Source organism: Bos indicus, chromosome 11 (genome assembly GCF_029378745.1).
Source record: "Bos indicus isolate NIAB-ARS_2022 breed Sahiwal x Tharparkar chromosome 11, NIAB-ARS_B.indTharparkar_mat_pri_1.0, whole genome shotgun sequence".
In the NCBI taxonomy this organism is placed as follows: domain Eukaryota; kingdom Metazoa; phylum Chordata; class Mammalia; order Artiodactyla; family Bovidae; genus Bos; species Bos indicus.
In genome coordinates this window covers 99,158,077-99,180,673 of record NC_091770.1, presented here as the reverse complement: position 1 = coordinate 99,180,673, position 22,597 = coordinate 99,158,077, and the positions used below count along the sequence as shown (strand labels likewise).

The 22,597-nt window shown below is 41.9% G+C and overlaps 2 protein-coding genes across 3 annotated transcripts in view; one reads left to right on the top strand and one right to left on the bottom strand.

The window, feature by feature from the left end:
* The window catches only part of NUP188 (nucleoporin 188), a 43,235-nt gene extending 24,150 nt beyond the window's left edge, over window positions 1-19,085 (bottom strand). The window contains exons 1-10 of one of the 2 annotated variants that reach the window (XM_070799373.1): window positions 19,025-19,085; window positions 12,993-13,047; window positions 11,589-11,662; window positions 8,761-8,845; window positions 8,113-8,193; window positions 7,584-7,628; window positions 3,604-3,696; window positions 3,345-3,464; window positions 1,201-1,412; window positions 48-162 (exon numbers count right to left, since the gene is read on the bottom strand). In XM_070799373.1, the coding sequence (XP_070655474.1) occupies window positions 48-162; window positions 1,201-1,412; window positions 3,345-3,464; window positions 3,604-3,696; window positions 7,584-7,628; window positions 8,113-8,193; window positions 8,761-8,845; window positions 11,589-11,662; window positions 12,993-13,047; window positions 19,025-19,056 (912 nt within the window). In that variant the 5' untranslated portion in view covers window positions 19,057-19,085. Of the gene's footprint in view, window positions 1-47; window positions 163-1,200; window positions 1,413-1,839; window positions 1,946-3,344; window positions 3,465-3,603; window positions 3,697-7,583; window positions 7,629-8,112; window positions 8,194-8,760; window positions 8,846-11,588; window positions 11,663-12,992; window positions 13,048-19,024 lie in introns of those variants that run through there. The other variant, XM_070799374.1, reaches the window with a different exon arrangement.
* A 382-nt stretch (window positions 19,086-19,467) lies between these two features.
* On the top strand, window positions 19,468-21,238 carry DOLK (dolichol kinase). Its single transcript, XM_019970989.2, has one exon. The coding sequence runs from the start codon at window positions 19,468-19,470 to the stop codon at window positions 21,082-21,084; it is 1,617 nt and encodes a 538-aa protein (XP_019826548.1). The 3' UTR covers window positions 21,085-21,238.
* Window positions 21,239-22,597: the final 1,359 nt, after the last annotated feature.

The window sequence follows — 22,597 nt, the reverse complement described above, 5'->3', positions numbered from 1 at the left end:
ACTAACTACATAAACAGTCTGAAAAAATAAGGCTGTTTCAAGTTCACCTGACAAATAAGTCCATCCTGGGCAAACTGGTGCAGTTCTCTTCTGTCATCCAAAGCACACTTATGCAAGGATTCAATGTCCATGCCTTCCACCAGAATAAGGGCACTGAAGTAGCTGGAAAAAAAACAGTGTCATGGTGTCATACATGCTACTCTGAACCTCAACGGAGAATAAGGCAAAATGTAAGACACTTCAGCGTCAAAAACACTGAGTTATTTTACCTTCTTTTTTCATATTCAAGACTTCTAAACTCAGTAGGTATTTTACACTTCCAGCACATCTCAATTTGACCAGATATATTTTACTTTTTGGCTATACCACATGGTTTGCAGAATTGTAGTTGGCCAGCCAGGGATTGCACCCGAGTCCTCAGCAGTTTGAGTGCGGAATCCTAACCTCTGGACCACCAGGGAATTTCTGTGACCAGCCTTATTTTATATTATTTTAGTTTTAACTTTTATCTTTAAATTTTATTTATTTTTGGCCGCATTGTGCAGCACGCAGGATCTTAGTTCCCTGACCAGGGATCAAACCTGTGCCCCCCTGCAGTGGAAGCATAAAGTCCTAACCACTGCTCCACCAGGGAGGTCTACCAGCCATGTTTTAAATGCTTGATAGTCTCATGTGGCTTCTGCCCACCAAAGCACAGATCCGGTACAAAATGTTTCTACAGCCAACAACTGTATCTAGCCCAGATCAACTCACTGGTCAAATGTGTATCTTTGTTCATAGAGGGAATAGGCTCAAAATGTGGATTTATCCATTTCCATAAAATCTAAAACTCTATATACACTATGACCTCAAAGAGGGCAGGGAACACACCTGTCCTATTTATCACTGTTTTCTTAGCACTTGCACAGTGCTTGGTCTATAAGTTGCTCAATGGATTTTTCACAAAACGAAACGATGAACCCTAGATGAAAAACAGTAAGTAATAGACTAGAAAGCGATACTTGTTTTGAGAAAAGATATCCCTCTCAATCCAAGTATTTATTCCCTGAATGACCTGCAAAGTGGTAGTACACTCATCTATTTCCCCAGCCATTAAGTGAAAAAGTATCTAGCCCCGCCCCCACCCACTCACAAGACCACTCTAATGTCAATGCTCTAAATACTGAATAAGTTCTAAGACTTCAATTCATTCACACTTACCCAATCCGATCCACAAAAGGATCCATGGTCTCATCTACCAGGTGCCTGTTAGTCTGCCTACTACCAAATCCTTGCTCTTTAAACATCTTGGTTAACACCAATAGGTCACTAGGTGCCATCTCAAAGTATGCATAATATAGGAAAATAATTTCTAGCAGCATGGACTGCTCCCGAAGGCACTGAACAAACCAGCGAGACACCTGGCGCTCAGTCTGCAAAACCAATGAAGAAAAGTGAGTGGGAGAGAGATGAAGTCAGATTTTAAACACATTTGAATCCTTAAAGTTATTTTTATTAGGTAATACATGTATAAAAATAAGATTAAAAAAAAGTCTTCTCCCTACAATTTCTGTTGCCCAGGTATCCAAATCTATCCCCAGAGGCAACCACTGTTGGAGGCATCTGTCTTTCCTTCCGGCAATATGCCATACACTTTCATTCATTCAGACTAGTGGCTGCTGGGGGCCAGGTGTCACAGACTAACAGCAAACTTCCTAGGTAGACAGAAATGTTCTGTATATTGATCACGAAGGTGGTTAGGGCATATAACCATATACAACTGCCAAAACTCAAAATGAGTGAATTTTACTGATGCGAATTATACCTGAATAAAGCTGGGAGATGCTACAGATTACTCACTTCAAAATGTAAGTGTGGATGCATTTATGAAATAAACTCCAAGTGAAACTACTAGGTCAAGCGATACGTGCTTTTCCATTTTTAGATATCATCATAGTGTTTTCCACTGAAAAATACACAAATTCAAACAGTAAAATATAAGTGCCCATTATCCCAACTGTTGGATGTGAGTGTTTTATATGTTCATATCATTTGCCTGTTTTTTCTTCAGTTTTGCTTACTGATTTATAGGCATCCTTTCTATTTTAAGAACCCTTTGTGCTATGAGTTTGTCTTTTGACTTTACTTATAGCACTATTTTTGGCGTTTTGCCTTGTAAAAGTTTTTGATTTGATGTTGCTGAGCTTATCTTTTAACAGCTTTTGAGTTTTACTTTTAAAAGTCTTCTCCACTCCCCATAAAAACAAAATCACCTCCCATGTTTCTTCTAGTACTTCTATGGTTGAATTTTTAAATTTTAAATCATTGATCCCTCTCTGGTTTTCCTCTGGTAGAAGGAATGAGAGAAAGAGAAATAATAGATTTTTCTCCAGATGGTTACCCAGTAGTTCCAACACTATTGATCTGAATAACTTATTAATTAATTCAAAATGTCACCTTTACCATACACTAATTTCCTATCAGCATTTGGTCCATACTAGACATTTTACTTACTATGTGCTAGTCTTCAGTCTATTTACTCATGTACCAATGCCATCTTTAAATTATTTTAGTCTTATTTATAATAAAATTAATCTTCCTTTCTCAAAAATTTCCTGGTTACTGTTACTTACTGTATTTTTCAAATAAATTCTAGAACCATATGTCTAGTTCCAAAATAAAAGGCAAAGCAAATACTTGTTAGTATTTCTTCTAGAATCACACTAAATTTATAGGTAAAAATAAGGCCTGACACTCAGTGCTGAGTTTTCATTTTCAAGAGTGTGCCATGTCTTTCCATTTGGTTGATATTCCTTTTAGCATTTTAAAGTTCTATTCACTTAAATTCTGGATTGTCATAAGCTTATTCCTGAGAAATTTATGCTTTTGTTCTGTAAGTGAGCCCTTTTCTTCAATTAAATACTTTAAATAATTACTGTCTATATTTTGGCTGAATTGTTTTAATAAACATGTACTGTTTTCAAAACATAAAAGATTATATTCTAATTTATAAATCTATAAATGCAGATTGGTTTAAGACTTAGGATAAAGCAATTAGACTCAATGTCATACACTTAATAGATGAGGATAATGAAGATGAAATCTTGGGTTGAGAGTTTCATTAACCATTAAAAGAATATTTCAGGTAAGAAAAAAAAATTAATTGGATTGACAAAGTCAAAAGAAAAGTCCAAATTAAGTACCATAGTTAATGTTGTGATTCATATGACATCTTCAAACTTTTCTAAAGAGTGATAATCTATAAATGTTTTAAGTTAGTAAGTAAATAAATAATATAACCTAGAGCTGTATAAGCAAAGATACACAATTCTCCAGAGTTACAGGAGGGTCCAATAACCACATACCATGAGGTTTCCATGTGTCTCCCACGTTGGTGCTTCAGTTTTATAAAGCTCTTCAAACTGCTGTCTATATTTTGTAACTAGCTCCTTTTCCAATTTATCCACACAGTCGGCATATTCAACCTTAAAAAAATTCAAAACAGGGTAACTTGCATCTTTTGTAAAAGGTAAATATTCAAATGAACAGAAATATGAATAAATTATTTAAAAAAGGACTAAATTTTACAGGGTCAAGAGAACCAAGAGGACTAAATGGGCTTACCCTATAGGGGTGTCTTTCATCTTGGAAATAAGTGAGAAGGTGTAAGACACAACGAAGAATACAGGTTCTTTCTTCATAGTAATAATCTGCAATCTGGGAAGAACCCAAAGATTCAAAATCAGTTACTCACCTCTGCATAGAAGATATTCAATTTTAAATTTACTGACAAAGAAATCACTTAAAAATGTGAAAGAAGTTCCTAAAAAACTGCATATATAATTCCTTGAACTATATAAGAAATTACAGAAATGCAAACAGTGTTAAGCCAAAAAAGCAAAAGATCTTCTTGAACTAGGATACAAGTGAAGTCATACAAGATAAAAGGAATTATTTAATAATAAAAATAAGTTGTCTAGCATGATTTCTTAGTTCAGCATTCAAGTAACAAATAATGCTATAAACTGACAGGCCAAATACATGAAAGCATACATAAAAATATCACTAGTGTATGTCCTAATTGCTTGCAACTGATGTACTCAGTTCTCATTAAACAGGAAACTACTTCAGAATTCATGGTCAAATTCCATGTTAAAATGAGATTCTATGCCCACTCTCACCATTTCTAGTCAACACAGGATTGAAAGTCCTAGCCACAGCCATCAGAAAAGAAAAAGAAAAGGTATCCAAATTGGAAAAGAAGTAAAACTGTCATTATATGCATCTGACATGATCCTATATATAGAAAACCCTAAGGATTCCACACAAAAACTACTGGAACTGATAAACAAATTCAGCAAGGTAGCAAGATACAAGATTAACATAAGAAATCTACTGTGTTTCTTTACACTAACAATGAAATTATCAGGCAGGGAAAGTAAAAGAAAAAACCCTTTTAAAACCACAACAAGATAATCAACAAGGATCTACTATATAGCACAGGGAACTCTACTCAATATTCTATAATAACCTATGTGGGAAAAGAACATGAAAAAGAATGGATATATATGTATTCATATAACAGCAAGAAGAGATAAGAAAGCCTTCCTCAGGGATTAGTGCAAAGAAATAGAGGAAAACAATAGAATGGGAAAGACTAGAGATCTCTTCAAGAAAATCAGAGATACCAAGGGAACATTTCATGCAAAGATGGGCTCAATAAAGAACAGAAATGGTGTATGGACCTAACAGAGGCAGAAGGTATTAAGAAGAGGTGGCAAGAATACACAGAAGAACTATACAAAAAAGATCTTCACAACCCAGATAATCACGATGGTGTGATCACTCACCTAGAACCAGACATCCTGGAATGAGAAGTCAAGTGGGCCTTAGGAAGCATCTCTACAAACAAAGCTAGTGGAATGATGGAACTCCAGTTGAGCTATTTCAAATCCTGAAAGATGTTGTGTCAAAGTGGTGTACTCAATATGTCAGCAAATTGGAAAACTCAGCAGTGGCCACAGGACTGGAAAAGCTCAGTTCTCATTCCAATCCCAAAGAAAGGCAATGCCAAGAATGCTCAAACTACTGCACAATTGCACTCATCTCACACACTAGTAAAGTAATGCTCAAAATTCTCCAAGTCAGGCTTTAACAATACATGAACCTCCAGATGTTCAAGCTGGTTTTAGAAAAGGCAGAGGAACCAGAGATCAAATTGCCAACATCTGCTGGATCATCGAAAAAGCAAGAGAGTTCCAGAAAAACATCTATTTCTACTTTATTGACTACGCCAAAGCCTTTGACTGTGTGGATCACAATCGACTGTGGAAAATTCTGAAAGAGATGGGAATACCAGACCACTTGATCTGCCTCTTAAGAAATCTGTACACAGGTCAGGAAGCAAGTTAGAACTAGACATGGAACAACAGACTGGTTCCAAATAGGAAAAGGAGTACATCAAGGCTGTATACTGTTACCCTGCTTATTTAACTTATATGCAGAGTACATCATGAGAAACGTTAGGCTGGATGAAGCACAAGTTGGAATCAAGATCGCCAGGAAAAATATCAATAACCTCAGATATGCAGATGACACCACCCTTATGGCAGAAAGCGAAGAACAACTAAAGAGCCTCTTGATGAATGTGAAAGAGGAGAGTAAAAAAGTTGGCTTAAAGCTCAACATTCAGAAAACTAAGATCATGGCATCCAGTCCCATCACTTTATGGCAAATAGATGGGGATACAGTGGACACAGTATCAGACTTTATTTTTCTAGGCTCCAAAATCATTGCAGATTGTGACTGCAGCCATGAAATTAAAAGACACTTACTCCTTGGAAGAAAAGTTATGACCAACCTAGATAGCATATTGAAAAGCAGAGACATTACTTTGCCAACAAAGGTCCGTCTAGTCACGGCTATGGTTTTTCCAGTAGTCGTGTATGGATGTGAGAGTTGGACTATAAAGAAAGCTGAGCGCGGAAGAATTGATGCTTTTGAACTGTGGTGTTGGAGAAGCCTCTTGAGAGTCCCTTGGACTGCGAGGAGATACAACCAGTCCATTCTAAAGGAAATCAGTCCTGAATAGTCATTGGAAGGACTGATGCTAAAGCTGAAACTTCAATACTCTGACCACCTGATGCGAAGAACTGACTCATTGGAAAAGACCCTGATGCTGGGAAACATTGACAGCAGGAGGAGAAGGGGACAACAGAGGATGAGATGGTTGGATGGCATCAGCGACTTGATGGACATGAGTTTGAGTAAGCTCTGGGAGTTGGTGATGGACAGGGAGGCCTGGCGTGCTGCAGTCCAACGGGGTCACAAAGAGTCGGACACGACTGAGTGACCGAACTGAACTGATAACTGAATCACTGTGCTGTACACCTGAAACTAACACAATATTGTACATCAACTAATCTTCAATGTAAAATTTTCTAAAAAATTAATAAAAAATCACACCAAAAAAATAAAATACTCAGGAACATACCTTACCAAAGAGGTGAAAAACTTATAAGCTGAGAACTATAAAATATGAAACACTGATAAAGGAAATTGAAGATGATTCAAAGAAATAGAAAGATATTCCATGCTCTTGGACTGACAGAGTTAATATTGTTACAATGGATTCTTTACTGTCTAAGCAACCAAGGAAGCCCATTAAAATAGCAATACTATACCAAAACAGTCTACAGATTTAATGAAATCCCTATGAAATTACCCATGACATTTCTCAAAGAAGTAAAACAAATAATACTGAAATGTATATGGAACCATAAAAGACCCAGAATTGCCAAAGCAATTCTGAGGAAAAAGAACAAAACTGGAGGCATAACATTCCCAAGTTTCAGACAATACTGCAAAGCTACAGTAAGCAAACAGCGTGGCATTAGGACAAACACTGACATATGATCAATGGAACAGATTAGAGCCCAGAAATAAACCCACGCATCTACAGTCAATCTTCAAAAAAGGAGGCAAGAATATACGATGATGAAAAGAGAGTCTCTTCAGCAAGTGGTGTTGGGAAAGCTGAACAGCCACGTAAATCAAGTTAGAAGTTACAATACTTCCTCATACCACACTCAAAATGACATAAAGACTTAAATATAAAATAAGATACCGTAACAACTCCTAGAATAGAACAAAGGCAAAACATTCTCTGATGTAAATTGTAGCAATGTTTTCAACACTTAGATCAGTCTCCAAAGGCAACAGAAATAAATCAAAGCAAAAATAAACAAATAGGACCTAAGCAAAGTCACAAGCTTTTGCACAGCAAAGAAAATCATAAACAAAATGAAGACAACTTTGGAGGTTGGGGGAGATAAATTAAAATATTCAAATTAGTCCTACTGCATTTAGACCTAGAGTAAAAATATCCATGGACCAGTTCCCATTCCCAGTGGCTGATGAATCTGTTATGGAAAAAGGCTTCAGTCGGGTCCAGCGGAAAGCCTCGTTTCACAGATGAATTAATGAGCTTCTGCATTACGACATCAATGCTTACTCAACAAGAAGTCAAAGTGCTCAGGAGAACTCGGTCAAGCAGCTGTTGCCCAAGTTTACATCAAAGAATGGAAATGGTGACTAGCACTGACCTTCAGGATTAAGGCCTGGCTCTGCCTCTCATCTTGCAGCACCGTCTGAAGGAAGAAAGGGCAGTCAAAGAGCTATCTTATAAGAAAAATCAATTAACAAAGAAAAAGGTAAGCATCTTCACCTTATCCTTCAAGACTAAAACTGCTCATTCATGTCTGGATATGTTTTTTACCGAAGTATATCCAAGTCTGTGCTTAAATTCCTGCCGCTGTCCTCTGGCCTCAGTTTTCTCATATGAAAAATCAGGGGTTGGAAAGGCTAGACGTTGTCTCAGGTCCTTTTCAGCTCAGACACCCTGTGATTCTATGCTTAACACATTAATCTTTGGCCTTTCAACCCCTCCACATCTGAGGACGGACACCAACTTAAGCATATGTCTTTTCAAGTTTACAAGGTTTTTCCTGAGAATGGCTGTATCTAATCACCCATCTCTGCTGCAGAGAACTGGTACCAAAACTATATGAAGTGTCTAAAATCAACAAGGAAGAGGATAAATGCAGGAGAAGGCAGCTGGACATAACTACAAACCTTTAGTGAGTCCCGAGTACCTCTGTAATCCTCTTGAAGGTAACACTGGAGTAACTGCACACTCTGTTCTTCATCAAGACCCTACAAACAGAAGCCATAAGGGAGGAACAGTCACCTCGGGTCAGAAACCACAAGGAGTATGCAAAGCAACCTAAAGTTCTGTCCTCTGGAATGAACACAGAACTTGAATAAACAAAAATTCTTTTAAAAGATTTCATAAACGTAACGATTTTAACTCAATAGGAGAAAAAAGGAGCAGCCACTGATGTGCAATTTACATGCCAATTAAATTTACATGTCAGAAACAACCGTGCTTATTCACCAAGCACATTAACATAGCAGGAGGCATGATCTGGGTTTCCAAAATTAAAAGGAAGCAGCTATGTATTTAAATACAATCTAGTCAACTTGAAGAACACCACAAGCATGCTGAAGGCGACTCTATGATGTGCAGTAAACAGGGTCAGGCAACTTGACTTGTGGCTTTTAGCAAGAAGAGTTGCTACCTGAGCATTTTTGAAATATAATATGCTCTAGTTAACTCTAAAACTGAATTAAACTGAATTTTCACCAACAATCACTAACAGTAAAACCATGCATATCCACCTTTCAGGTAATAAACTGAAGCCAGTGCTAATTTTTACTCACCAAAAACTTGCTGATTCTTAAACCCAGTTCCTTCAGTGGTGAAGCTACATCTTTACTAGCTTTCACTTTTTCAGCTGAACTTGGACTATGAAAAGAACAGTGAATCATTTTTTCATTCTCAATGACTCTCTAGGGGTTTTAAATAAAAATACCTAACCTTTCTCTGCTCTTTAGGTGCCTATAAAACACACACACACACAAGTTCATCTCTACAGACTTTATAACACAAAACTATGTCTAAGTAATAAATACAGCATATGTCTGTTACAAACTATAGTTGTAATTATATTATTTGTAGTCATACTTAGTGACATTAATTATTTTGATCCTTAGAACTATCCTGGAAGGCAAACATTACTATCCCCATTTTGCAAATGGAATTACCAACACTTAGGAAGATTAAATAACTTACCAAAAATCTCACAGCTAATAAAGTCGACGTGAAATTTACAACCAGGTCTGTTAGCATACGTACATATATTACCTAGCTATGTCCACTGGGAAGGCCTAGATGCTACAACATCCCAGCAGCAGCGAACACATCCAGATCTTTATTTCTAACATCATTCTCTAATGAAAGGTATTAGGACTCCTTGGAGAAATGACTGAGTCTAGAGCTGGGGTGGGGAAAATACTAGATGAGCCTGGAGCATCTTGTAATGCCAAAGAGTAAGAAAACACTCAGAAAACAAAAGGATGGGGACATATAAAAAATCTGAAAGGATGCCCCATGGCCAAAGTTGGAACAGGTATAAAAAAAGTATGAAATAAATGAGTCCATGATCTAAATAAATGAAAGAGTGAGTAAATATATACATAAAACAAATGGGGAAAAAGGGAACAATCTTCCTTACAGAAGTTCAGTAATACACATATATGCTACCCCTTTTAGGAGGTAGTTTAATTCCACTACACCCCCCACTCTGAACGTAGACTACACCAAGTGACTCATTTCTGATAAATAGAGGAGGGGAACAGAAAAGTGACTTTACAGAGTAGACATCTGGCAAACGCTACCTTACCCAAGTGAGCAAGGTTAACATCACTAGTGACTTCATGTGGGTAACATGTATCCTCTGCCATGATATGATAAGAATGAGACTTCATTGCTGTGTATTCTTTCCGAAAACCCACCACCTCAATAATAGTAATAATAATAAATCATACAGTTCTAAATTGAAGGCATTATACCAGTCCTCCTCAAAACTATTTGAAGTCATGAAAATCAAGGCAAGATTGATACACTGTCACAGCTAACAGCTAAGGGGACATGACAACTAAATATAATCTGATTCCCTGGTCTGAATCCTGGAATAGAAAGAGGACATTTAAAAAAATGTCTTTAATGGCTGATAATGTGTTAAATCCAAATTAAGCCTGCAGTTAAAAAAGAAAAAAAAAAGTCTGTCAGACTTTAAATTTCATGTTATTACAAAGGGAACTTTTATCTTTAAAAAAAGAAACTCATACCACAAATGCTCATTCTGTGAACTGAAGCATATTGTTGTTGGATTTTTTTTTTTAAGAGAGACTCTCACATTTCACAGAAAATCCACAACACAAAGGCTACTATAAAGTTAAACAACAAGTTCTGAAAGAGGCGACACAGAATGATGATTAAGAACACAGACACTGGAGTGAGACTGCCAGGTTTGAATCCTGGTTCTACCACTTACTAGCTGTGTGACCTTGGGCAAGTTACTTAACCTCTTTGTGTCTCAGTTGCCCCATCTGTAAAATGGAAACAATAATAATAAAAATACCTAAACGTGATAATATAGTGCTTATCTTCTTTAAGTTCATCTATCCTAGATACATAGTAAAGTATTTACAGATAAAAAAACATGATATCTAGGAGTTACTTAATGTAACTATGGCGGAAGGGAAAAAAGAAAGTTCTTCACTAACATAAGGGAATGAAGGTGGAAGGTGAAGATGTAATAAAATCAACAGGTGTTCAAAAATAGAGGGAAGTGAGGGCAGCTTGGGAACTATGAGGCATAACAGAATGAGATCTGGACTAGGAATTAAGAGAGTATGGTCCCATAAGGTTTATTCTCTTTTTAACTACTTTATATTTTATTATCCTTTTCCACTGCCCAGCAAAAAAAAAAAACAACTATATATTCAAACAAAGAATAAAAATAGTACGTATCTCAAAGGGCTGTTGTAGGGATTAAATAACTTACCGTAGGTCTAGGCTTAGAGCAGTAATTGGTACACAATAAACACCACCTAAGTGTCCCCTGCTATTCTCACTGCTCACTGCTATATCCTAGCATTTGGTGCTGACAGTTTCTCACACAAACAAGATGGACTGAAATAAATACTAGGAGTATTAATTGAGTATTTAATAAAGCCTCATTCCCAATACTAGGGTTATACAACAGATTCGACAATACTGTATTTCTAGAAGGATTTTCCTTTTCTTCGACAGAAAAAAATGTGCCATACTCCTTTTCCCTGGTTAAGCAAATTATGTTCTCTCTGGTCTAACTAACCCAGTAATATCATAAAATCCTACATGAGGTATATTATCATATGTGAAACAGATCACCAGTCCAGGTTCGATGCATGAGATAGGGTGCTCAGGGCTGGTGCACTGGGATGACCCTGAGGGATGGGATGGGGAGGGAGGGGGGTTCAGAATGGGGAACATATGTACACCCGTGGCTGATTCATGGCAAAAACCACTACAATACTGTAAAGTAATTAGCCTCCAGTTAAAATAAAAAATAAAATAAAATAAAATCCTACATGAGGATGGTTTCATCTATCCCAGGTTCCTCAGGGAAATTACTCAAATGAGACCCACAGAATAGCCATACCTGGGAGGTTTATAGTAAGAAAGTCCTTCTAACAGCCGCTGCCAATGTTTATTCAGCTCTGCCTCAATCTGATTCTGGGAAAAAAAAGAAGGAAGTTATACCAATGCGATTTTAATCAGATTCTACAGTCACACTGAGGATAACATATTCCTTTGAGTCTTTTTAACATGCATCTTTCCCCACAGCTGAAATAATTTTGAATATAGAATTCTGTAGCCTGCTTTTCTTTGCTTAACATTCTAACATAATGATTTAACCTTATTATGAAAATCTTGATAAACATCCTTTCTAGTAGTTGCATAATATTTTACCAAGTGATTAGATCATAATTCATTTCCCATTCTTCTAATATTAGATATACTTAAGCTGGCTGTAATTCTTTATTCATATGAATATTACTATGGTAAAGAGCTTGTGCCCAAAGTTTCTTCAGTACTTCTTTCTTTTAGATATATTCTCAGAAGTGGAATTATCAGAAGAGGGCATACAAAAAAATGTTAAAACTCTAAAAAAGATGTAACATTTACTATGTTAATTATAATCACAACACTAGAAATACTCGAATGTTATCTTAATACTTTAGGGCTTCCCATGTAGCTCAGCTGGTAAAGAATCCACCTGCAATGCAGGAGACATCAGTTCAATTCCTCGGTAGGAAAATCCGCTGGAGAACGGATAGGCTACCCACTCCAGTATTCTTGGGCTTCCCTGATGGCTCAGCTGGTAAACAATCTGCCTGCAACATGGGAGACCTGGGTTTGATCCCTGGGTTGGGAAGATCCCCTAGAGAAGGGAATGGCTACCCATTCCAGTAGTCTGGCCTGGAGAATTCCAGGGACATCTATAGTCCACGGGATCACAAAGAGTCGGACCAGACTGAGCAACTTTCACTTTCATTTTAACACTTTATCCTTACAGAGTCAGAAATGGGGGATGAACATGAAGAATTGTTCTTTACTGATTATACACTTGAAAATGCCCTAAAAACCTCAGCCTCTGTGACCTAAGCAGCTAGCTAAGTGGAAAAGGACAAAAAGGCAAGTCAGTATGAGATGAAGGAAAGATCTGAGATTCTTTCCTAGCCTGCAGTGGTAAAATGGTTTTTTTACCCTACCCTCAGCAGCCAATCAAGTAGCACTGGTATCTTTTTAGAAAAGGAATCACTAAGATACAAAGAAAAGTAGAGACTTGGAAAACTTCAGCAGCTAGGCTGTAAGACAACACTGCATTTCAGTAGAGAGAATTGGGGAATGCATAATGCTTCTTTTAGAAATACAATGGGAATTAATTTTAGGAATAAAAAAAGGTGTTTACTTCCTATTTCAAAGAGAAGGAGGAAAATATTTTTTGGTAATAAAAGCTACACAAAGAACCACAGAATCCATCCAAGAACATACCACTTACCAGTTCTCTCAGAGCTGACCTTCCTAGCAGAATTGTCCACAGTTCTCTACTGCTCCTGAAAAATGATAGAAAGCAGAGGTAAGTTTTCTCTTTTGGGAAAAAAAAAGTATATTTTAGAATTAATGAAACATAGTAATTAATGAAATACAGTACATCTTCTATGCCAAGAAGATGCTTCAATTTAGTATTTCTGTCTCCTCCCTTTTCATTAAAATGTGGTGACTAATAAGGAACAAGAATCTAGAAAATGACTAATCTATTTCAGGACTCCCATCACCTCCAGAAATACATGACATAATGTACTTTCTCAATCAAGCAAAGTCTAACAGTCATTACAAATGGCACTACCTTCACTCACTCCTTAATGGATTCCCACTAGGTGGTATCTGCAGTGCTGAATACAGAAGTCAAATAAAAACACAGGAGAGGTGGGGCCAGGTCTTGGTGTCAAATGGTGGTCTCCAGCACAGCTCACCCCAATGAGTGCTCCCCAGTACCTGTGCCACCAGTGTCCTTGACCCCAGAGGGAGTCACAGTTGCCCCCCCACCCTGCCCGCCTCCCCAGAAAGACCCTCCAAGACCATCAGCTCATCACTCAACAACAGGCATATGAAGACTTCTGGAGAAATGTGTCATCTCTGGGGAATATGGAGACTGAGATGAAAAAAAAAGTGAGTCCTTCAATAAAAGTACATCACAGCAAGAGGAAACAAACAGAATGAAGGAACACAGTGACCCGGTGCATGTATCTCCCAGAGCAGCCTCTGTCTTCTCTTTAGCATGGAGCCAGAGAAGCAAATTCTGCTCCCTACATCATATTTTCATATATGCTTTGCACAGATTCACCAACTATTATTTATTATTTTCTTTCTCCCTCTTTGTGTCTGTATAATTATATATAATACAAACATGCATACATTTGTATATATGTACACATGCACACATTTTCCCAAAACTATACAAAATTGTATTAGAGACATATTCTTATATCTGTAAACATTTCAGTGTGTTTTTCCTAAAAGCAAGGACAACATCTTACACAGTACAACTATCAAAACCAAGAAATTAGAACTTTCCTGGTAGTATAGTGGATAAGAGTCCACCTACCACAGAGGAAGGAGCTTGGCAAGCTACATTCACGGGGTCGCAAAGAGTCGGACACAACCGAGCGACAAAACACAGCACAGCCCAGCCAACGCAAGGGGCACGGGTTCAATCCCTGGTCTAGGAAGACTGCACATGCTGTGGAGCAGCTAAGACTGTATACCACAACTACTGAAGCCTGCATGCCTAGAGCCTCTGCTCTGCAACAAGAGAAGCCACCGAAGCCCACACACCGCAATGAGCTGCCCCCAGTTGCCGCAAGCAGAGGAAGCCCAAGTGCACCAAAGAAGCCTCAGCGCAGCCAATAAATAAATAAACGGGAAAAAAACCCAAACTGATACCAGAAAAGAAAGCATACATATAGTCCCTGCTTCCATCCAGTGAGCTCTTCAAATATACTCCCAACTATGTGCTAACCCCATTTCCTTCCCTCAGCCATGCCTTCGGAATTTCAGGAAAACTTGCTTTGTGTTTTGTTTTTTTTTTTAATCTACAATTAAATTTCAAAATGCAGCCATTAAGAAATTATCTCAAGAAAGGACTATAAAAAACATAAGGATTATATTTGGGGAGATTCTAAATAAGCCCTAGAATAGCTACCTGAAACAATTAACACTGCTTGGAAAGCCTATCTTCAGAGAGAAGATGAAAAGGTCCTAATAAAATATATCAGACAGTTAACAAGAAGAATGCAAGTTATATTAACTATGAGGATAAACTGAAAAATCTTTTCCTCATCAAAGCAAAACACAAAGCACTAGCCCTATCTATTTAAAAATGGTCTTTCAGGATTTTCCCATCAGAAGAGGATTAAATTAGACATCTAAAAATCATAAATCTCTCTTCTAAGGGTTAATGCTACTAAGAAAACAACTTCGATTCTGCTGAATCAATAATCACCAACTCCCACAGTTGCACTGTGGAATCACTATAAATCATTTTTCTGATAACAAGCAAGCATTCACTATTTTAAAATTAGGAGATTAGATCCAGTTGATGAAACAAGTATGTCCTTTTGCACTGATGCTGCTGCTAAGTCGCTTCAGTCGTGTCCCAGAGACGGCAGCCCACCAGGCTCCCCCATCCCTGGGATTCTCCAGGCAAGAACACTGGAGTGGGTTGCCATTTCCTTTTCCAATGCATGCAAGTGAAAAGTGAAAGCGAAGTCCCTCAGTTGTGTCCGACTCTTAGCGACCCCATGGACTGAAGCCTACCAGGCTCCTCCATCCATTTGTACTGATAAACTATATTAAAAGGTCTGACTAAATCAAGCCCTAAGAAATTAAAGACAGAAGCAAGCTCACTGTTTAAAGAAATGTATAGTAAATTTGTAAAGACGATAAGTATCTAACGTATTTGTTTGGTAAATCTGACGTAGCAAAAAATAAAGGGAGGGCTTTATTTAAAATGTCATATACTGAGCAACTTCACTCCACTCACTTCTTACTTTATCACTGGAAAAGGAAAGGGAACCCACACCGGTATTCCTGCCTGGAGAGCCCCGTGCCCAGAGGAGCCTGGTGGACGCGCCTGAAGTGACTAAGCAGCAGCAGCGCACTACTTCCACTTTACCAAAGGCAGCTTCTGGTTTGCACCAAATATATCAGCTATCTATTATATAAGAATAGCTAATAATGGGGCTAACAGTGTCCCACAATTAATGGAAACAAATTTATTATTAACTGAAGGCTCTGGTATGCCTGAGCTAAATTACTCTTTCTGGATCGTACATCTTCCAATTTCAGAAGCGTGGGCACCAGTGAGCTCTAATTTATCGGCATTTGCTTTCAGAACTTTGATCTCTAGCTAACTAGGTAGCAGTGATTCCCAAGAGACTCAGAATACCACTTCCTATACTCAAGGACCACCTGCCAGGATCCAGAATTCTTTGTTTACTCAAATTCAAGCTGTGGGTTATTTGTTACACTAAAATCCATACAGTTCAAACAAACAATTTCCCAAAAGAGTGTTTCTCAGAATGAAGTTGGTCCTCAGGCCAAACAGCCAAATCAGCTGAAAACAATACAGTAACACTGCAGAACCCTGGTCATTCCTAGAACCACACTTACTCAGAGGTTAGGCTTGGGAAATCTACATAGTAAAATCAATTCCTAAATTACCACTGCTGGAGGGCATCAGCTTGTCTCAGAGGACCAGGTCAAAGACCTGGTCAGTATAGATTTTTTTGCCTTTTATGTCTGACATATTGGCTTTTTTGGGGAGTGGAGAGGGGAGAAAAAGATTCTGCTACAAAAAAAGACTGAAGTAATGCAGTAACTTTTATACTTACTAATTAAAAGAAGAAAATAGCTATTTCTTTAGAAATAAAGATTCTCATTTGCAAAACCAGTCTTTTGTTATAAGGTGTCAAAAATAATGTTTATTGAAAACAAGTTGGCTAACAAGATTAGCCAACGTTTACTGAGCAGTTACGTGGGGGACTGTGCTAAGTCTTTAATGCTTTGTCTTACTGAATATTTCAACTGACCTGTGAGGCAAATACTATTACTATCCGTATCATCTCATCAGGAAACTAAGGTTTCAGAGTGGTTAAGTAACTTCTGTAAGGCTACAAAGCTAATATTTAATGGAACCAGGGCTTGAACCTAGGCCTGCAAGACTCCAAAGTTTAATCATTATAAGACAGGGCCTCAAGTTGCATCCAGGAATTCACTCTGCAAGCAGGTAAAGACTGAGGTGAAGTTTTCTGTCCTATGGTGGTATATCATACTCTAATATCGAGGCTGGCACACAGCAGAAGTCACCACAACGAGAAGCCTGAGCACCACAACAAAGAGTAGCCCCTGCTCACCACAACTAAAAAAAAAAAAAGCCCACACAAAAGCAATGAAGACCAGCAGAGCAAAAACTAACAAATCAATTAAAAAGAAAAAAAAAACAAACTCCGAATCCCTTTCAGACCTGCAAACTAACTGGAACAGAAAAACTAGAAAAAAATATTACATGCAGAAGTGCCAAGACATGGCAGAACAAAAGAGAACACAGTAGCTTATCAGGAAGGGAATCATCCTGGAAATGAGTGTTACTGGCTCTTCAATTCCTACACATTTATGATCTAGGAATAACGGAAGCCAAATAAATAAGACCTTAACGACACTCATAAACTTAGTGTTGGGAATGATAAAGGATGTTAAACATAACACAATCAGCAAAAAAGTAGAAAGTACCAAAGGGCAGGACCCTAACAATTAGACACTACAAGGAATAAAACCACATGGGACAGAAGAGTCAGAGAAGACAGTGACCACTAGGAACTAATCCAGGGATTGAAGAAAGACTTCACCTCAAACTCAGACCTGGAGGTTGAGCAGGTGATTCTCAAGACTCAACAGACAAGACTGGAATTGTGATGTCCAATTCAAGCCTCAGGGTAACATCTTCTGCATATACTTTCAAAAAATGAAATAAGTGCTACAGTATCTGTCATTTATTTGCACAATAAGTAAATAAATTTGAGGTAAGTACAAACTAAGGCACAGAAATTAAATAATTTGCCTCAAAAGTGAGATTCAAAAAATTTACTGACTTGCAGCCCAATGTTCTAGCAGACAACATGGAACTCCACTTCTACAAAAGCTGGAGTTAGTAGAAATAGGAAATAATCAGTAGAGATAGTCACGTGGTTGGAAACCTTTGGATGAAAGCAACTAAGAGATTGGAAATACCACGGAAGTAAAAATCCCTTTCATTAAAGAAGCCGCCTTGCCCTGCAGGAGCTAAATTTTACCCAAGATCCACAAGGACTGTACGATAAGCCTGAGAAAAGGAGAGCACGGTGACCACAATGCTGCCCGACGTAAGAGCTGACATGATACAACGGCAGGAGGAAGAAACAAACCGGTTCTCACAAAGTTCAGAAGCAGTTCAATGGAAATTCCAAAGATGAAAATCTCACTCGAATAGAGAGGTGAAAGAAGTGACAAGTGGAATAAACATTTACTGAGAGTTTATTACTGCTCTTCTGGGTGTTGAGGCTACAGCAGTGAAGTGAAGAGGACAAAAAAGTGGGGAAACGTTGCTGGAACGAGAGGGGAAAAAAAAGTGGCAGGGGCGGTTGGGCGGGACGGGTGGAAGGGAGAACGGAGAACACTTTGAAGCTGCAAGTGAGAGATGGAAGTGCGGCGATTCGGCTAAAGCTTGAGTGGGACACTCCAGTTGGGAGTTCGGTTTGTGAGTCATCTGTAAATTACAAGGTGCCTCCCCAAGAGTTGTGGGAGTTCAAGGAGATAACGCGGAGAACCAGAAAGCGCGTCGCCAGGGTTTGGCGCTAGTACGCTAGTAAGAACTGTCTTTTTAATATTTTCTCTTCCTGTCCTTTTAAAACCCAGTAACAGCGCCCGGGATGCCGACAGAAGGAATCAATGCAAGAGAAAACGACTAGCTGGATGAATGAAAGAGCGGCGAAAAGAGGGCGGAAACCGCAAGGAGGTGGTTCCGCGACTCCCCGAAACAGACCTCCCGGCGAGAGCACTTGAGGGCACCGGGGGAGAGCCCGCCGGGCACAGGAGGCTGCGGCGGGGACCGGGTGGGGGCTCCCCCGGGCAACCGCGAAGCGCCCCGTCGCGCCTCGAGGGAGCGTCACACCGGACAGGAAGCGCGGGGAGAGGGGGAGGGGGCGCCGAGGGACGCACCGCCGGGAGAGGGAAGGGGAGAAGGGCCGGGTGAGGAGACGGGAGGCCGGAGCCTAGAGAAGGGGGAGGCACCGGCCCCCCTTTTACAGAAGTCGCCTCATATCCCCGCGCGCGGGGACCGTTTGGCCGTAACCGCCTCCCGTCCCGGCGCCCGTACACCTAGCCGGCCTTCGCCCTGCCACTGCCGCCACATCTCGCCCTCAGCTCCCGCCCCGGCTTGCGCTTGGCTTGGACCCCGCGCCTCAGTCATCCCCGCCGACTCGGCCCGCTCCGCACCTCACACACTGACCGCCGGCGGCAGCCGCCATCTTCGCGCGCGCGCGCGCCCCCAGCCCCGCCCCCAGACGCCACGCCCACGTGACCGCGCGCTTCCAGGGCGTGAACCGGGTTTTCGTCACGTGGATGTGGGGGCGGGGCCAACATGGCGTTGCCGGGAGAGGTGAGGAACCCCGGGCAAGCGTGGCCGAGGCTGTGAGGGAGGTGGCGGAAGGGAGACGTCTACGCCGTGAGTGGGAGGTGGTGGAGGATAGCCTGACGCCAACTCCCAGGCGGCATAGAGTGGCCTACAGGGGAGCTTCCCTTCCGGAGGGAGCTGGAGAACGGAGAAAGAAGGTGCTGGCAAGGCGAAGCTACCGCTGTCTGCCGGGCGGGGATTAAAGGGCCAGAGTCCAAGGCATCCCTAGTCACCCCGGTTTTCCGTGGGTCCGGAGTCTAGAGACATGACCCGAGAGTGCGCTCCCCCGACCCCTGGGTCCGGGGCTCCGCTGAGTGGGTCCGTGCTGGCAGAGGCGGCGGTGGTGTTCGTAGTGGTGCTGAGCATCCACGCAGCCGTGTGGGATCGATACTCGTGGTGCGCCGTGGCCCTCGCGGTGCAGGCCTTCTACGTTCAGTACAAATGGGACCGGCTCCTACAGCAGGGAAGCGCGGTCTTCCAGTTCCGAATGTCCGCGAACAGCGGCCTACTGCCCGCTTCGGTGGTCATGCCTTTGCTAGGACTTGTTATGAAGGAGCGCTGCCAGGCTGCGGGGAACCCATATTTCGAGCGGTTTGGAATTGTGGTGGCGGCCACGGGCATGGCAGTGGCCCTCTTCTCCTCAGTATTGGCCCTGGGCATCACTCGCCCGGTGCCCACCAACACCTGTGTCATCTCGGGCTTGGCTGGAGGCGTCATCATTTACATCATGAAGCACTCGCTGAGTGTCGGCGAGGTGATCGAGGTCCTGGAGGCCCTGCTGATCTTCGTGTACCTCAACATGATCCTGCTGTACCTGCTGCCTCGCTGCTTCACCCCCGGAGAGGCGCTGCTGGTCCTGGGTGGCATCAGCTTCATGCTCAACCAGCTCATCAAGCGCTCTCTCACTGTGGTGGAAAGCCAGGGGGACCCCTTGGACTTCTTCCTGCTCGTGGTGGTGGTAGGCATGGTGCTCATGGGCATCTTCTTCAGCACCCTCTTTGTATTCATGGACTCGGGCACCTGGGCCTCTTCCATCTTCTTCCACCTCATGACCTGCGTCCTGGGCCTTGGCGTCGTCCTGCCCTGGCTGCACCGCCTCATCCGCAGGAACCCCCTGCTGTGGCTTTTTCAATTCCTCTTCCAGACAGAGACCCGAGTCTACCTCCTAGCTTATTGGTGTCTGCTGGCCACCGTGGCCTGCCTGGTGGTTCTGTACCAGAATGCCAAGCGGTCATCTTCTGAGTCCAAGAAGCACCAGGCCCCCACCATCACTCGAAAGTATTTCCACTTCATTGTGGTAGCCACCTACATCCCAGGTATCATTTTGGACCGGCCCCTGCTCTACGTGGCCGCCACCGTATGTCTGGCTGTCTTCATCTTCCTGGAGTATGTGCGCTACTTCCGCATCAAGCCCCTGGGCCATACCCTGCGAAGCCTTCTGTCCCTCTTCCTGGATGAACGAGACAGTGGGCCGCTCATCCTGACCCACATCTACCTGCTCCTAGGCATGTCTCTTCCCATCTGGTTAGTCCCCAGGCCCTGCACACAGAAGGGTAGCTTAGGAGGAGCCAGGGCCCTAGTGCCCTATGCAGGCGTCCTGGCCGTCGGTGTGGGTGACACTGTGGCCTCCATATTCGGCAGCACCATGGGGGAGATTCGCTGGCCTGGAACCAAAAAGACTTTTGAGGGAACCATGACATCTATATTTGCTCAGATCATTTCTGTAGCTCTGATCTTAATCTTTGACAGTGGAGTGGACCTGAACTACAGTTATGCTTGGATTTTGGGATCCATCAGCACCGTATCCCTCCTGGAAGCCTACACTACGCAGATAGACAATCTCCTTTTGCCTCTGTACCTCTTGATATTGCTGATGGCCTAGCTGCTGTGCATTAGCGATGGAAGAAGCAGGGACATGGGGAGGACCAACGGTCCCCAGAGCAGCCAGCCACCTGGGCTTGAAGAGCCAAGATGAGAAGAAGCAGATTTTATTTTTCAACTGATTCAGATTTAAAATAAAAATCAAAGCACTCCTGGTTTTAGTTTTGCTGACATTTAAAAATGCAAAAAGGCTTAAAGTCTAGTGCAACAGCTCATAGAGCTTGAGTGTGCTACGGGGCCCCTGCCTTGCAATCCTTGAGGGGCCAGAGTAGACTCTGGAGGCAGTAGGGCAGAGGGGTTAACATTTCAGGTTCTGGTGTCAACTCGTGGTCAGAATACTTGGCTGAATCACTTCTTAACTGTGTGAGTCGCTTAATCCCTCTGGGTCTCAGTTCTCTTGTCTGCAAGATGGGAATAATAAGATCCCATATTCACCTTCACTCTGGTGAAGTGACATGAATGAGGTGTCCAGCCCAGGGCCTGCACATAGGTGCCAAAGGGCCACATCAGTGAGGGACAGTGTCTTTGTTACCCAAGACGAGTCATTAGCTCAGCAAAAAGCCAAGCAGACCAAAGGTTATATGGGTTGTACTTGGAGAGTAGAACGACCCTACTCCTCTGGCTTCATTCGGAGGACAGTCCAAGAGGAAAACAGCCAAGTGCGTGTGGTTTCTCCCATTTGGCTGAGGAAGAGCTGAGGGGGAGAGAGGGCATCTGTTCCTTGCACCCCTGGAAGGGCTGGAGGAAGAGGATCGGGTCCTGGACTGACTCCCTGTTTCAGCCAACCCCACCCTGCCTCAAGGCCTCTGCTGCCCGGCCGAGCGGTGCTGATGACGGACAAGCTGGACAGCACAGGGTCCTTGTCCAAGTTCCTCCTGAGACCTCTTTGCCCTCCTGTCATGTCCACACCTGTGTGGGTCTCTTCTCTGAGCGAGGAATTAGAGCCAAGGGGGCTGGTGAAGCTTACTGAGTGCTCAGACTCGCTCTGCTGGGGAAGCCAGGGATAGGCATGCTCCAGCCTCGCTCTCTTGAGAGCAGAGTCCAAGCTCTGTGGTTCCCCACTGTATCCCCCAGTGCCAACACAGCCTGGCAGGTGGCCAGAACTCAGCAGACCTTCGTTGAGTGGATGAACATTTCCCATCAGTGAGAAGATAGCACAGCAGGTTTCTCAAAGGTTCTGCCCACTTCTCCCCAGCCTAACAGGGAGAGACCTAGCAGGAAGAGGTGAGAACTCTGCCCCACCAAGGCTGGAAGCAAGCAGCCCAGCGCTGGGAGCTTGTGCTTCTGCCTGGGCTTCACCAGCAGGCCCTTTCTCTCAGAGGAGGGTATTGAGACATTCCTTCTGGCCTCAAAGAAACGTTAACAAACCCTTCCCTTTGCTCAGACTGCCGCTACTGCTTGGCTGAAGGAGGCAGCACCACGTTAGGGTGCAGAGTATATGAGTGCTGGCTTTCCCCCTGACTCCCCAGGTGGCCTTGGTTTGTCCACATATACAGCAGGGGTCAGAAGTCAAG

Coding starts and splice junctions, on each gene's coding strand:
- DOLK (XM_019970989.2), top strand. CDS start 19,468: ATGACCCGAGAGTGCGCTCCCCCGACCCCTGGGTCCGGGGCTCCGCTG.